Source organism: Camelus bactrianus, chromosome 5 (genome assembly GCF_048773025.1).
Source record: "Camelus bactrianus isolate YW-2024 breed Bactrian camel chromosome 5, ASM4877302v1, whole genome shotgun sequence".
Lineage (NCBI taxonomy): Eukaryota > Metazoa > Chordata > Mammalia > Artiodactyla > Camelidae > Camelus > Camelus bactrianus.
This window is the reverse complement of record NC_133543.1, coordinates 20,901,822-20,918,621: the sequence shown is the minus strand read 5'-3', so window position 1 is coordinate 20,918,621 and position 16,800 is coordinate 20,901,822. Positions and strand designations below refer to the sequence as shown.

The following is a 16,800-nucleotide window of genomic DNA, read 5'->3' as shown; positions in this document are numbered from 1 at the left end:
ACTCTGTAACATTATGCAGTGTGTCATTTGGAAAATATTAGTCCACTGAGTCCATTAGTCCACTTTCAAATGACGGTAGAGCTTATTATACAGTATTAAAAAGAAAGTTAATATCATTGATGATGTAAGTAGAAAAGTCTCACTTGAAGAGTTTCAGAAAGTAGTCAAACTCAAGGTAAACACAGGTTTTGTAAAATTTTAATTTTTTTTTTTTTTGCTTGAAAACTTGAACTTTAGAGTTTGTAACAAATACAGCAATTGTGGGTTGTTGTTTTTTTTTTAAAGTTAGAGGCTCATTTTATTTTGAGGAAAATATTTGCCAAATACTTAAATCTAAATAATCATAGTTTCTCATTCTTGCCACTAAAAATGGTGTTCCAGGAAAAAAAGTGGTTAGTTTAGTTCATAACTCAAGCAGCTGCCTGCATTTTCTTTGGACCAACTATCCTGTTGCTATGCAGTGGAAGTGTTTGGTTTTTTTTTTTTTTTTTTTTGGTGGCGGAGGCATAACTCCCTTTTCATTACACAAATATTAAAAAGATCAAGATTTAATATAGTGAACAATTTTTAGAATTGTATTAAGGAAACTCGTAAGTGAAATAGGATTGTTTAAAGCATGTTTTGAGCATTTTAAACAATAAAGAACAAGATGCTATAGTATAGTTTGTTGACTCTCAGTAAGGTGCCTGTAGTTTCATCCACTTCGGTTTTGCTCTGGCAGTGAGAATTTCAACCGAGTGTAAAAAGGAAGATGTGCCTTGGTATGGCTTTGAATATCATTTTGATTTTTAGAACTACTGTCCACCAGTTGCCCATGAACTATGCTCTGCAAACCTCTCCTGTAGGGTAATACAGACATGGACAAAAATTTGCTTATGGTAATGTGATTGAAATAAAAATTCCTGGGGAAGGAACTCAAGTGTGGCTTTCCTCAGAGGCCCAAAGTAGAGCCACAAAACTTTAGGGTTAAAAAGAAGACTTCATTTCCAGGGTGTGTGTTTGTGTGTAAGTGTATACGTGTATCAGTCTGTAATTCGCCTTTACTTCTGACATTGTGAAAGGCCTCTGTGTAAGTCCATTTCTCATATTTAGGTTCTGTACTCAAATTCAGGAGATTTAATTTGGAAAAAGTCTCAGAAAGAGGTTTGAGACTGATTAGTGCTTTGAATAATTGACTAATTTGACTAATGAAACCAATGAGTAAATCCTAAAGCTCTTGATTTATTTATTCAAGAGACGGCAAGTTTGAGGTAGAATTTAGTAAGTCCTTCAGAACCTGAAAGTGCATTCCTTATTTGATGCTGAAAATAAGGAGAATGAGTACAAAATATAACAGAAATCAGGGCATCTTAGAGATGCAAGCTACATTATGGGTCAGTGTGTGTGTGTAGAATTAATAAAATTCTACATGAGGAAGTGAAAGATTTCAAGACAGAGCTGTCCTGGTTGAAGTTTTAACCATGTAATCCCCACCCACCCAGCTCCTTTCTCTGCCCTAGGAGAGCTTGTTAGAGTCTCTGGAATGCAGCTAGCCATAGAGTAATTTAGTCCAACCTTTTCTCTTTATAAATGAAGAAACTTGTGCCCGAGTAGACGGAGTGATCTAGCCAAGGGCAAATGCACTAGCTAAGGGTTTAAGTACGATTGGAATCTGACCTCCTGACTCTGATTACTGTTACTTCAGCATGCATGCTTGCCCTTTTTTGAGAATACAGATAGGAGAGTAAGTTGATAACTTTGTACTAGGAACCTTGGAGAAGATGAGTGGATAATAGGAGGCAAACTTCTTGTAATCCCTATTTCAGTACTTTTATATTCAATGTAAATTTTCTAGAAATGCTATTTATGATGAAAAAAAGGGGCAGAGTGGGAAAAAACTGACAGATAATATCTTATTTGCCAGCTGTCCTCTTTACTCTATTCAACAGAGACACAGCTTTGGTTATAATTTAGTAACTTTCCACGTAGCTGAATTTTTAAATGACTTTTTATAATTAAAACAGGGCTTTCTCTATGAAGGCTACATGCTGAAAATAGACTCAAGAAAGAACATTCATTGAATTTATTTCCCAATCAGATTGTCTTCCAATTTGAAGAGTATATATAAGCCTGTATAACCCTATATAATTAGACTTTATAATTTTATAAGTCTTATAATGCTTATAATTATATTAGATTTATATAAGTCTACATAATTAGACTTTATAAGACAGAGGGTTAATCTGAATCAAAAATGGTTCTAGGAGGTAGAATTGATGAGGATGACAAATTGGCCTCTTTATTCAAGAAGCTTAGCTATTGCCACAAGATACTGAATTAAGAAAAGGCAAAAGAGATAGAAGGAGGAAACTCTTAGCATACCAAGAGGAACAAAGGGAATTTTCTGGGACTATAAAACAGATGGTATACAATACGCTAATTCCCTTTGTGCTGTTGCTTGAATGGGTGAGCTGGCGTTCACAGTACCAAGTGATACGCTGCTTGAAGTTTCCTTCACTGACAGGACTGATTTATAATTTATTATTCCTGTGATTCATATTTTTGACCTTGCAAATTCAACATAGTCAGATGCTCTTCTTTCAAAAAGAGACTTCTGAGTGAACATTACCTTTTATTACATTTTTCTACTATAAGATGCAACTCAATACTGTCCCTCTGGCAGGGTACCTCCAAGAACATAATGGAAACGTTTAGGCTGAAGGGAACTATGAAAGGGACAAATATTCCAAAGGAAGGAAAAATGTTTTGTGTTTGGAAATTTAAAAACTATTTTTTTTTATTGACCAATACCTTCTAACATTTTAATAATAATGACAATGGCTGACATTAATTCAGCTGAGTACTTTGCTTAATGATTTCCATATATGTCTTTATTAAAAAAAAAAAAGATGTAACTGGTACCAGGACATGTCATTCTCTTCTGTTTCAAAGACATGTATTTTATTCTTCAAATTTTCATTCCAAACTATATAGTTCCTTAACTGGAAGTCATAAACCTTTGTTCATTTTCTTGGTGATAAATTAGGAAACATTAAAAAGAACTTGTGACCTTATATCTGATCTCAAAGGACATAAATGTTGACAATATTTAGTCTGCTATGCTGTATTTCAGCATCCTAGTGAAAGAAAGGAATGGGAAAACAATGTACAATAAGAAGGAGGTTAATGCTTCAGCTATTAAGTATTAAAAATGAAATGTTAAAGTCTAGTTAGGAAATGTACAATCAGCAAATATTTGGAAAAGATCTGGAATTTGGCTGTGACTGCTATGATTTGCATTCTGTATTTTTAATTAGATACATAAGGAGGGGTGGAAGGGGTGTTACCCTTTCCATGAACTTTAAACAATCAATAATGTTTTAAAATGGAAATACACCAGAAAACTAGCTTATACTGACACGAAACATGGGAAATGAGAATAACCTTTAAGGAAAAATAGAGATTTAAATGCAGCAGTGGGAAATAAAGGTGCTGATACATTGGCCATCCAGAGAAAAGAGAATCACATGAGCAGAGAGAGGAAATAGTTTTGTTCTTCGTGTTGGAAATTCTGAATAACTACCTGATTCGATTTTTCTTTTTATTACTGCTTTAACAGGAAATTATTTCAAATAAGACTTAAGTTAAAAGGAATCTTTCTGAACCTCTGATGTCAAGAGTAAATGTGATTAAAAAAGTAACACAATTAGTTTCAGTAAAGAGAAACCAAGTACTGAAAGTCACAAATTAGTTTTTCTTCAGTTCAATACTGGAGAACTTTCTTTTCTAAGATTATGCAGCCAACTTATTTCAAAAGACCATTTAAAAGCAAGATTGGATTTTTGGAAGAAAGCACAGAAATGCCAATAGAAGTCTATGATCTTAAATGACAGACTAGAACAGAAAAGAACATGGAGTGTTTAATGTCAATTCTGTTTCTACATTCCTGTTGCCAAGCTGAACGTCTTAGCTAAGGTTCTATACCTTGTAACACTTTTACAAATGATTACCCTGTTCTTTAAATACTTGTGATTGTTGTTAGACTGTGCATCTCACTGGATTTTGGTGTTGCTATTCATAATTATAACCATAATCATGAAATCCTATTTGGTTAACAAATATTTAGACTTATAATAGCAATTATCAACATATATTAGGTTCTCAGACTTTCACACATACATCCACACTCACATATGCATACACATCAGAAGGTATCTAATATTTAGTTAGGTGAATAGTAAACTAAAGTTGTATTTTCTTGATATTAAGGAATAAGTATTGATGTTAGAGTTTCTTCTTTTGAAGATTTGTAAGAAAGGAGTTTTACATGAGGGATCATCTCTTAAAATTATTTACAATCTAATACCAATTTTTGTCTAAGCAAACTTCTCAAGCGTTCAGTGTGCGTGACTGGGATGTGTGAGTGGTACCCAGGAATCTGTTTTCTCAGGAACTTAATTTATGTCAGAATCATCTGGAGAAATCAGGTTGGAAGTGGGTTGTAAATGTTTGCTGATGAGATGTGACAGGTGATGCTACTGACGTTAACACTACGTGGTGTGCAACAATGAGCAGAGGGTAAATTGGTAGCTTCAGGCTGATGTGTTATATTTCTGGAAGAAAACAACAAAAAAGCCCCCATTTTTTGTGAATGCTGTGACACTGTCTATGTGAGAAAATAGAAGGACTGTGGCAACAGTACCTTCATGAGCAAGTGGGAGCAGAATGGGATTCTAATATGGTCAGGAGAGGGTACACTGAGGAGTTGAATTTCAATTAGGAGAAGTGGTCTTGTGGCTAAAATGGAATAAGGATATTCTTAAAATATCACTTGTAAAATTGTATATTTTAAATACCTAATTAACACAGTATTAAAGAGAATGAGGAAAGAAAACTTCTTATGAGAGACAGTACAGCTTAGTAAGTCAGAGATGTAGCTTCCAGTTTCAGTCCTGCCTCTTACTAACCACGTGATCATTGTCAAGATCTTTAACTTTGCTGACCCTGAGTTTCCACCCCCAAATGAAAATACTAACATCCAAATAGGGCTTGGGGGGCATTTAGAAAAGGGATGATTTATTACAAAAGATGAACACCCCAAAAGACTATGCTCAGATGTAGAGAGAAAGGGAGCTCAGGGATAGAAGCTAGCCTCCCAGGCTATTAAAACAGAAGCTTAATTATTCACTATAGGTAGAAGGAAGAAGTCGCTATTCTAGGACTGAAAAATTCAAGAGATCTCAGGGATAGTGCCTGGCAGCTATGAAAAATTTAAAGAAATGAAGAAAGAAAGAAATACAGAAAAAAGAACGAAAACAAAATGAATGAATGAAGTATATAGTTCACTCTTTCAGTAATGAATGAAGACAAATTTATCCTTGAGTTATATCTGATTACTTTTTAAATGGAGAATTTAATCACAATAATTTGAATTACTTTGATGAGTTGATTTTATAATAAATTCTAGGGGCAACTGGAGTTAAAAGAAACATCCTTCCTATTAAAATTATTAAACTATTTCAGATAACAGAAAATGAAGTTCAAAATATTTAATAAGAATATTAACATGTTAAGCACTCAGTGTAATATAAAATGAAAAAAAAATGGACCATTAACTCATTAAAAAGAATCTAAACATCTGAATAAACATTTAACATATTAAACTAGCAGTGTAAAAATAATTCACCATGACCAGTTGGGTTTTATTACAGAGATAGAGGGCAGTTAGGAATAGGAAATTTCATTTATATCAACACATTAAAGGAAAAAAAAATTTATATAAAAGAAGCTGCAAGTGTATATTATGACATAGAATTTTTATTTGAAATTATTACTAAGTGACATAGGAATAAAACATTAATTAAGCATAATAAATATTCCTTTCCAAAAATCTAGAAAAATACCATTAAATAATGAAATAAAAGGATTGTTATTTTCATCATTATTATTCAACATTGTTTCACTAAAATAAATACTTTTTAGTCAATGGTGCTGGAGCAGTCATCTGATATGCCAAAAAAAAAATGTACCCCTAATTAATCCTTACATTATAGACAAAAAGTAATTGAAGATGATTTAGGGACTTACATGTAAAATAGAAAGCTATGAGCCTTTCAGGAAAAAATCTTCAGGACACAGAATTAGTTGAAGCATTCTTAGCCTTGAGAACAAAAGTATGATTTATAAAAGGGAAAAATGGTAAACTGGACCTCATCAATGCTGAAAAATTTTTCTCTGCAAAAGTTCTTTTTAAGAGGAGGAAAAGACAAGGTAGAGGGTTAGAAGAAACTTAAAAGTTGACATATAAAACAAATGATTTGTATGTAGGATTTAAAAGAAAAAGCCTCTCTAAACTCAACAGTTAAACAATCACACACACACAAAATCCAATTAGAAAATGGGCAAATGACACGAACAGACATTTCACTAAAAAGGATATAAAGATCGCAAATGAGCACATTAAAAGATGTTCATTAGCTATTAGAGAAATGCAAATTAAAACCTCCATGAAATATCATTATATGTGTATCAGAATAGCTTATTTAAAAAAAAACCCCACAAAATTCTTGCAGAAGAACTAGATTATATATGCATTACTGGTACAACTTCTCCGCAAAAGCATCGGACATTTTCTTATAAAACTAATCATGTGCACCATGTGACCTGGCAATGGTCTATTTTGGCATTTATCCCAAGGAAAAGAACATTTATGTTCACAGAAAAACCTGTAAAAAATGTTCATAGTAGTTTTAATAATAATAACCCCAAACTACAAATAATAACCAGATTTCCTTCAAAGGGGAATTGGTTCAACAAACTGTGGTACATTCATGCTGGGGAATATTAGCAAGCAACAGAAAGGAACAGAGTATTGATAGACTCAACAACTAAGGTGGCTCTCCAGAGAATTATACTGAGTGAGAAATGCCACTCTCAAAATAGTACATAAGGCATGAATCCATTTACACAGCATTCTTGAAATGACAAAATTATAGAGAGGGAAAATAGACTAGTGGTTGCCAAAGGTTGCAGAGGGCGGCAATGGTAATAAAAGGGCAGCATAGGAGATACTGGAACTGTTCTGTCTTTACTGATGTTCATCATATTGGATACAACTGCATAGAACTAAACACAGCCACAGATAACACACTTGTACACAAATGAATACACGTCAAGCTGGTGAAATCTGAATAAAGCTGCTGGAGGGTATCAATGCTAATTTCGTCTTGTAATATTGATTATGCAAGGTATCATATGTGATTGATGGAAAGTAAATGAAGGGTACAAAGGATGTATCTTTCTGTATTATTTCCTACAACTGCATGTGAATCTGCAACACCTAAAAATTTTATATATATTATGTATGTGTATATGTGTGTGTATATACACACACACATACATACATATGAATTGTTTAAACTTTAGGATAAAGAGAAAACATTTTCAGATGATATAATTGAATAATAAAAGATTTAATTACCATTGGCATTTTTAAGAAAATCTGATATGGTGAATAATCATTAACTGTGTGTGTGTATAAAATCATTTTGAGAGAAAGTGGGCAATATTCTGTTCACAATAGTAAATTATATAGTTACTACTAAGTAGAATAGGAACTGTAAAGGATCTATATAAAAATGGAAGATAAAGTAATATACATAAAATATAAGTGGAATAAGTTCTGAATGAAAAACCTTAATATTACAAAATGTTTAGTTTTCCAATTTACTGTGTACAGATAGTGCTATTTTTGTAAGATTCCCAACTTAATATGATTTCTAAGCTCCTATTAAATAACACATATTTGTGAATTTCCAAAATCATATTTGACAAAGTAGTTGAAAACAAGATTTTTTAATGTGCTGCATTTGCCTTACAAGGTGTTTTTTTTTGTTTTACATCTGTCAACAAAATATGCGGAACTTACCTAGGAGCAGAAAAAAAACTTTTAGAAGAGAACAGATATATATATATATTATATAAAAGGTTATTCATATGTAATGCAGTTAATTTTTCAATTCAGTTGCTAAGAATTATTAATTTAATAGGTTGTGCTAGCACAATCTACTCTCCTCCCTCCCATGCCTATATAAATTTCACTGGCTCAACTAAATAAATGCATATCAAATAGAGATGGTAAAATATAATCATCTAAGAATTGAAGAGACTGGATGGGACAAATTATGTGCATTTATACAATCTCAGGAAACTTTAAACTGTGCAAACTATCTATATCAAAATCTGGTCTTATTGAGGTATCTCATAGAATAAATGTATTTCTGAAATCCTAATAAAATTAGCTCATCTGATTAAAATCCCAAACTCCTATGACCAAAAGTTAATTCTAGAATCAAGGCTTCTTTGCTTTGTCAAACAACACTCACTCATCCTTTCATCTAAAGTGCTCTCGTTCCTTCTCTTGTCCCTGCTATGTCTTTTGAAACCTGTAAGGACCACGTCATTTAACTTAAAAAAAAAAAAAAAGTAATAGACTCTATTTTCTAGACAAATTTTAGGTTCAAAGGAAAAATTAACAGAAGGTAGGGAGATTGCCCACTTCCTCTCGCCTTCACATGGGTAGATCCTCCCCTGTGGTCAGCATTCTGCACAGAGTGAGACGTATATTACAACTCACGCGCCTGCACTGACATCACCCAAAGCCCACATTTTACACCAGGGTTCACTCTGGGTGCTGCACGTTCTGTGGATTTGGACAAATCTATAATGACATGTATCGACCACAGCAACTACTGATATTTTTACTGTCTCCATAGTTTCTACTTTTTAGAACGTTACATAGTTGGAATCATACAGCATGTAGTCCTTTCAAATATTTAAAGTCCCTCCATGTTTTTCATGGTTGATAGTTCATTTCTTTTTAATCATTCATTGCATAATATCATGAGGTCTAGATATACCATAGTTTATCCACTCACCTACTGAGGGACATACTGGTTGCTTCTAAATTTTGGCAATGACAGATCAAAGCTATTATAAACATCGATGTGCAGGTTTTCATATAGCTTTAAGTTTTCAGCTCATCTGGGTAAATACTAAGGTGCACAATTACTGGATTATATGTTTAGTTTTGTAAGAAACCACCAAAATGTCTTCCAGAGTATCTATACCAGTTTTCATTCTCATCAGCAATGAAGCCTTCTCCGCACAAGATACTTTCCTTCCTTTCTCTGAACTCACACAGTACTCTGCATCCTAATCCCGACATCTGCCATCTTCTGTCCTGCTTTGTGAGTCTGAGCCCCTCAGGGTGGGGCATAGATATGTGTATGTATCATAAGATGTTGGGAGACATAACACCTTGAAAATGAAGGGTTCCAATATTTGTTGGATGAATAAAGTAAATTTAAGTTTCAGTGTATCAGACTGTCAAGTGGAGCATTTCGTTTTGCAAATCTGTATATATTACATCTTATGCTAGGCTTGGGTAAAACAATTCTCACCAGTTCCATTTGTAATATTTTTTTCAGTTGTTTCTTAATGGTTAAATACCTGGTTGATTCATGTTGAAGGGAACTGCATTTGAAGTTACTGATTCCTTGCCCCAGCTTTTCAGCTGGAAGAAAAAAAACTCTTGCTTCAGTTAAGTGCTGAACCTTTAAGAAACAATATCTAATGAGGTTAGCATGTATCGTTGACATTTTCAACCAGAGTGAAGGTCACAGCTGAAAGGTCGCAGAGATGAGTTTATACAGTATATAAACAATGCTATTATTTTCCCAAGAAAATGAAACATTGCCAACCTGTCTATAGCCTCTTGCCTTATTTTCGGTACTTAAACCATGTTGTCTTTCTATTCTTAGGTCTTGGAATTTAAAAGGCAAGTACACCTAGTTCATAAGTCAGGGACTAATATAAATGTGTGCATTTCATTCATATTCTGGCATTATATTATTTCAATTTTTATATTTCACTCTTAAGTCCACTTAGTATTTGTTGGGTAGTAATTGTTGAAATTTGGTATTTATTCAGTTTATTTGGTGACCTTCCTTCTGAGTTGGGAAGTTTTACTCAACATATATGTTTAGGGTGCTAAACTCTCATCTTTGGTGTTTATAACAAAACTGTAAATTTATCATTAGAATATTCTGAAGTGATTTTAGAAAGTATTGAATGGGATTACGGTTACACAGTGGAAAATGCATCCTCTGGGGCACAGTGCACAATAGGAATTATTAACTGCTTTCATATTATATATCACTACATAACAAAGGGATCGATCTGTTAAATCTATGGTAGCTGAAGACAATTTTAACATCAAAAATAACCTACTGTAAAATGTCATGAAACAGGCAAACTTCTAATGCCAAAAAAACATTAAAATGATCACTTTCTGTTGTCATCTAGTTAACAGTTTTAAAGCAAAATAGTCCAAATACTGTAATTCATTAGTTTTAAAAAACTGACATAAGTTTCTAACATAAAATTTACTTTATTTTAGATGAACTCACAAATTCATCAGAAACCAGATTATCTCTAGAAGACCTCTTCAGGAAAGACTTTGTGCTTCATGATCCAGATGCTCGATGGATCAATGGTATGTGTACACCTTCTTATAGGTTGTATTTATTTTGAGTTCTGTATAATTAAAAGTATATAACCATGGGGGCAGGGGATGCGTATAGCTCAGTGGTAGAGCGCATGCTTAGCATCTATGAGGTCTTGGGTTCAATCCCCAGTACCTCCATTAAAAAATAAAGTTACTTAAAAAATTAAATAATGGTATTTGTGGTTAATACATTAATTGACACTATGTTTTAATAGTTATACGTACCATTTAATCAAAAGTATATACCTTGGCTCATGTGAGATAAAACCAATCCCTAAGGTACGTACGTCATTAATAAAATTATCCCCCAAACAGATTAACTGCTCTGTTCTGCTGTTCCCTCATAACCATGTGTGACACCTCAAGCATTTCTCTGGGTAATTCTCCTCAATGTACAAGTAAAGAATTTGTGAGCCTGTAAATGCAAGTGCCTCCGATTTGGCAATCAAATTGGTTTTTGTTTCTCTCTTTGTGGCTTTTCTTTCTAAGCTTAAGTGCAAAAAAACTAGGGATACTCTGAAAAGTTCAAACGACAGAAAGCACACGGGAACATACCGCACTTTGGGTTTTTCTGGCCTGGCAAAGAAACTACCTGGGCTTTCCTTAGGTTATTTCTGTTTTGTTATTTTTCCAAAAGTTTAAAAGAATGTTTAGATTATAAATGGATGAATAAAAAATAAATAAACAAAACCATGGACTTTGGGGCAAGGTACTGGGTAATCCAATCATAAGAAATGTTTTGGTGAAAAGTCAGGTTTTTCATTCCTCGAATATTACAATTTGACCATACTAATCACCATGATTAGATAGCTGTTAATCTTTGCCCTTCCTTTGAGTTAGACATAATACCTGTGCTTATTTTCAAGGCATAGAGTAGGTTATTTGTATGACAGATAAAAGAGCTTTTCCTTTTTAACTAATAAAGATCATCTTGCTTACAGTCCATTCTTTCTTCCCTAATATCCTAACTAAGGATGTTTGTGACTGCAAATTAAATATTAATTTATGGAATCTATAAAAAGGATGTAACTTAATTTGTGAGGGCAGGGGCCAAATCATACTTGTTTACCTAGCTCTGATAAGTGCCTGCCGATCTCCAGGAACTATAAGATTTTGACTTTTTTTGAATAAATGAATGAAAGCATTTCAATGAGGTTCAGTTTTGTTTTTCTCAGGTTTCAGTCGAAATTGGTTACGAGTATTATCATGGTGATAGTATTATAGACGATGTAAGAGAAAACAACATGGCAATTTGATTAATCTGTTTATATGCTTTCATTGAGAATTGTTCATAAATTTGGGACTTGCTGTATTGTTGTCTTTGCACTAGGATTATATTTGAGATGAGCACTATGACTAAATCAAAAAGATATATAATTACCTAGTATTGTTCTAATACATGGATTGCTCACAAATCATTCTCCTAATGTGCTATTGTAATTTTGTAAGCCATCTTTTTATTTGCGAGCAACTATTTGTGAAAAAATTGTTAGTCATTAGATTTAAAATGCTGAATAAATTGTTTTATTTGCCATGATTTTGGCCATTGTGGAGTCTTAAATCATGGGTTTCATCTCCCTTCTCAGGTTAGCTTGGACTATTTTAAGAGGTGTTTTTTTGTGTGTGTGTGGGAGTAGGGTGGGGGTAATTAGGTTTATTTATTTATTTTTAATGGAGGTACTGGGAATTGAACCCAGGACTTTGTGCATGCTAGGCACACACTCTACCAAAGAACTATACCTTCCTCCAAAGAGGCATTTACTCTCCTGTGTATAACTGACACTTTGATACGAAAGTGCCAATGGACTAGATGGATATTTCAGCAGTGAACTGCCTGCTAAATTAATTAAGCCACATTTCAATATCTAGTATACACATTCTATTCTAATGCTTCACAAGATACCAAAATATTATTTGGAGTGATTCATTTTAATCATTTTTTCATAGTTTTTTTTTAACCAATCATTGGTAAACCTGATTTTAAGAAAATACCCTGGGACAAAGCTACAGTGTTGTTATAGTCCAAGTAAAACCTGACATCAATAATATTTATAAAAGAATTTGACATAAAACAACCCTTTAAACAGGATTAAACAAAATCTAAGCTCTCAGAGACTGCCTTTATAAACACCACTGAAGGAACTGACTCACTGTCAGTAGATTGTATGCACTGAGATGCTTTTCAAGTAGGAAAATAGATTTGTGCTCATTTATTCCTTTTCTCCAATCCAGATCACCTTTCTGGGGATCACTAGGTACTTGGCCCATTTACATATTCCTCACAAAGCCAGAAAACACAATGCAAACTATGAATGAAATGTGTCACCCTGGCCTCATGGTCAGATTACATCTAAATGTAAAATGTGAGCTTTTTCTTTATTCTCATGACGTGTGTCACCAGGTTTCTTTAGTATATAAGTGGCTGGAAGGAGTCTAACCTAAACTCACCTGGAAGTTTAATGTAGTTCCTGGAGATCACCACAGGAGCATTCAACGCATTACTGGCCAGGGAGAAGGAGAGCATCTGGACAGCCTTGTCACGTGTGGGCTGTCGTGTAGCAATGTCATTCATTATGCTGCTTCTCAAATAATGTATCTGTGCATGTCATCGCAGCCTTGGATGGATGGTTAGCATAACACCTACCTTTCCCCACAGCTGCTCAGATCCTTGAAACCTCTTTTGATAGCATCTTCTTTCGAGTTACGTCACCTTGAAACCTGGAAATCCACTTTCTTTAACATTACTCATTCCCCACACCCACGTACATGTGATGAGCAATCAATCGTGAAAGGGAAATCTAACATTCAGTGCCTTCTAGGCTTTGCGTTGGATGTGTTCTATAAGTCTTGCATTGATAGCATGTAAGTTAAAATTATTAACCCCAGAAAACTGAGGCTAAAACAAACACCCCAAAACACAGCTGATCAGAGGTGGAGTCTGCTTTAATCACTAGGTTGAAGTGTGAAACCTACCTTCTCTCACTGCTTCACTGAGATGCCATTCTCAGTCTCAAACACAGGTATTAACTACCTCGTTGACAGTCCATGGTTACAGCTCTCACTGTGGCGAATCCTTGCATGTTGAATACTGCAATCATGTCATCTCTCCGGGTAGATCCGCAATGATAACTTGTGCAGTCACTAAAAGAAAGATATATAAGCATATTTACTGACACGTTCGTTGTATAAAAAGTGAACAAAGGTGTCTTTAAAACAGAATTGACAGGATGTGATTCACACTGTATTGTACCATTCAGTGTTCCCAGATGGCTGGATTTTGACCTAATTTTTTTTCTTCTTCCTTATTCATTTTTTCCTAAATTTTATTCAATAAATGTGTATGTTTATATGATTTTATAATTAAGAAAAACTCTCTTCTTTGTTAGTTTCATGAGTCTCCAATCCTCCAGCAGTCTCCTGTCAAATACAACTGTATACGGCCCAGCTAAAAATTGTTAATGCACTTATCAGAAGACACCAGAGGAACCCCTCTGCCAACTGAATAAATTCCAGCTCCTCCCTCTGTATTCCAGGCCTCTCAGAATCAAGTTTGGGTTCCTTCCTACTGTTCTCCTTCACATTAGGTTTTGGGGATATTGAACCACATGATATTCTTCATAAGTCTCCAAACTTCTCTTGACTCTTTGCCCACACTCTGTGCTCTACCTGGAATCCCTTCCCTAATCTAACAGCCCAAATTTTACCCACCTCCCAGGTGCAAAGCCAATGACTATTCTTTTTCCTCCCAGCAGTGAGGAACATCAACTTCCTTGAAACCCCCAAGTTTGATTCTCTCATGTGGAAATTTCTTCCTTAATTATAACATGTCTAATCTCCTCTAAGATTCTGCTTCTAAAAGTCCTGTGAAAGACCACTATTTTAAAATTTAATAATCTGTTTTTATTTCCTATTTGGCATGTATTTTTGAAAAATACAATTAAAATAAATTACTAGAAGAATAAAATGATAAATAGATTTCCTAAATAAAGCCCCCAGATAAATTAATTTTATTATAACCAACCATTCTAAAATTACATTACAAAAATATAAATACAAACATAATATTGGTATAAAAAAGGAATTTCATGTTAATTTGTTGCCAAGAGGATATACAGGCAGTTAATATAAAGGACTACTATTATACACATATTTTTTGTTATTCTTAAATCAGAATTAACAAATTGAAAGAAACAGTGGTTATTCACATTAAATGCCAGTTCTCAGATTTTGAACAGGAACTGGTATATCAGTATTTAAAGGTTTTAATGTAGGAAATGAACTTGTTTCCTTTGGTTAAGTTAACTAATTTAGGTTAGACTCATGACAGCACTACTCTCAGGGGATAATGTGTATTTAGACTGTTTCTGTTTTTTCTTTAATGAGGGAATTATTGGAGAATTTATCCCAGGGACACAAGGAGTTTTCAGTATCTATAAGTCGATGTGGTACACCACATTAACAAATTGAATAAAAACCATATGATCATCTCAGTAGATGCAGAAAAAGCTTTTGATAAAATTCAACATCCATTTATGATAAAAACTCTACAGAAAGTGAGTATAGACTGAACATATCTCAACATAATAAAGGCCATATATGACAAACCCACAGCTACCATCATACTTAATGGGGAAAAGATGCAAGCATTTCCTCTAAGATCAGGAACATGACAAGGATGCCCACTCTTGCCACTTTTATTCAACATAGTTTTGGAAGTCCTAGCCATAGCAATCAGAGAAGAAAAGGAAATAAAAGGAATCCAAATCAGAAAAGAAGTAAAATTGTCACTGTTTGCATATGACATAATACTGTACATAGAAAACTCTAAAGAAGCGACCAGAAAACTACTAGAACTCATCAATGAATTTAATCAGGTTGCAGGATACAAATTAATATACATAAATCAGTTGCATTTCTATACACTAACAACAAAATAGCAGAAAAATTAAGAAAACAATACCATTACCATAACACCAAAAAGAATAAAATGCCTAGGAATAAATTTACCCCAAGGAGGCAAAAGACCTGTACTCTGAAAACTATAAGATACTGATTAAAGGAACTGAAGATGACATTAACAAATGGAAAGATATACCATGTTCTTGGATTGGAAGAATCAATATTGTTAAAATGGCCATACTACCCAAGGCAGTATACAGAGTTAATGCAATCCCTATCAAAATACCAATGACATTTTTCACAGAGCTGGAACAAAAAATGTTAAACTTTGCATGGAAACACAAGAGACCCTGGATAGTCGAAACAATTTGAAAAAGAAAAATGGAGCTAGGGAAATCATGCTCCCAGACTCCAGACTATAGTATAAAGTTACAGTAATCAAAACAGTATGGTACTCACACAAAAAACACACATAGATCAAAGGAACAAGATAAAAAGTCCAGAAATAAATCCACACACTTATGGTCAATTAATTTACTACAAAGGAGGCAAGAATATACAATGGAGAAAAGACAGTCTCTTCAACAAGTGGTTCTGGGAAAACTGGACAGCTTCCTGTGAAAGACTGAGATTAGAATATGCTCTAACACTTTATACAAAAATAAACTAAAAACAGAATAGAGACCTAAATATAAGACTAGATACTATAAGACTCCTAGAGGAAAACACAGACAGAACACTCTTCAACATAAATTGCAGCAATATTTTTTTGAACCAGTTCCTAGAGTAATGGATATAAAAGCAAAAATCAACTAATGGGATCTAATTAAACTTAAAAGCTTTTGCACAGCTAGGATATGATCAACAAAATGAAAAGACAACCTACAGAATGTGAGAAAATATTTGCAAATCAACCGACAAAGGACTAATTTCCAAAATATAAAAACAGCTCGTATACCTTAATATCCCTCCCCCCCCCAAAAACAAGCAAAAATAGACAGAAAACCTAAATCTACATCTCTCTAAAGACATCCAGATGGCCAACAAACACATGAAAAGATGCTCAACATCACTAATTGTTAGAGAAATGCAGATCAAAACTACAATGATACATTACCTCATACCAGTTAGAATGGCCATCATTAAAGTCCACAAATGATAAATGCTGGAGAGTGTGTGGAGAAAAGGGAACCTTCCTACATTGCTGGTGGGAATGTAAATTGGTACAGACACTATGGAGGACAGTACAGAGGTTTCTTAAAAACTAAAAATATATTTACCATATGATCCCACAATCCCACTTCTGGGCATATATCCAGAGAAAAATATAATTCAAAAAGACACATGCACCCACC

At 33.9% G+C, this 16,800-nt stretch overlaps 1 protein-coding gene across 2 annotated transcripts in view; it reads left to right on the top strand.

Annotated features, from left to right (window-relative positions):
* DPP10 (dipeptidyl peptidase like 10) overlaps positions 1 to 16,800 on the top strand; it is a 556,919-nt gene that overhangs the window by 133,474 nt on the left and 406,645 nt on the right. For both annotated transcript variants that reach the window (XM_010973252.3, XM_074363531.1), the window contains exon 3: positions 10,439 to 10,534. In XM_010973252.3, coding sequence (XP_010971554.2) covers positions 10,439 to 10,534 — 96 coding nt within the window. The remainder of the gene's footprint in view (positions 1 to 10,438; positions 10,535 to 16,800) is intronic.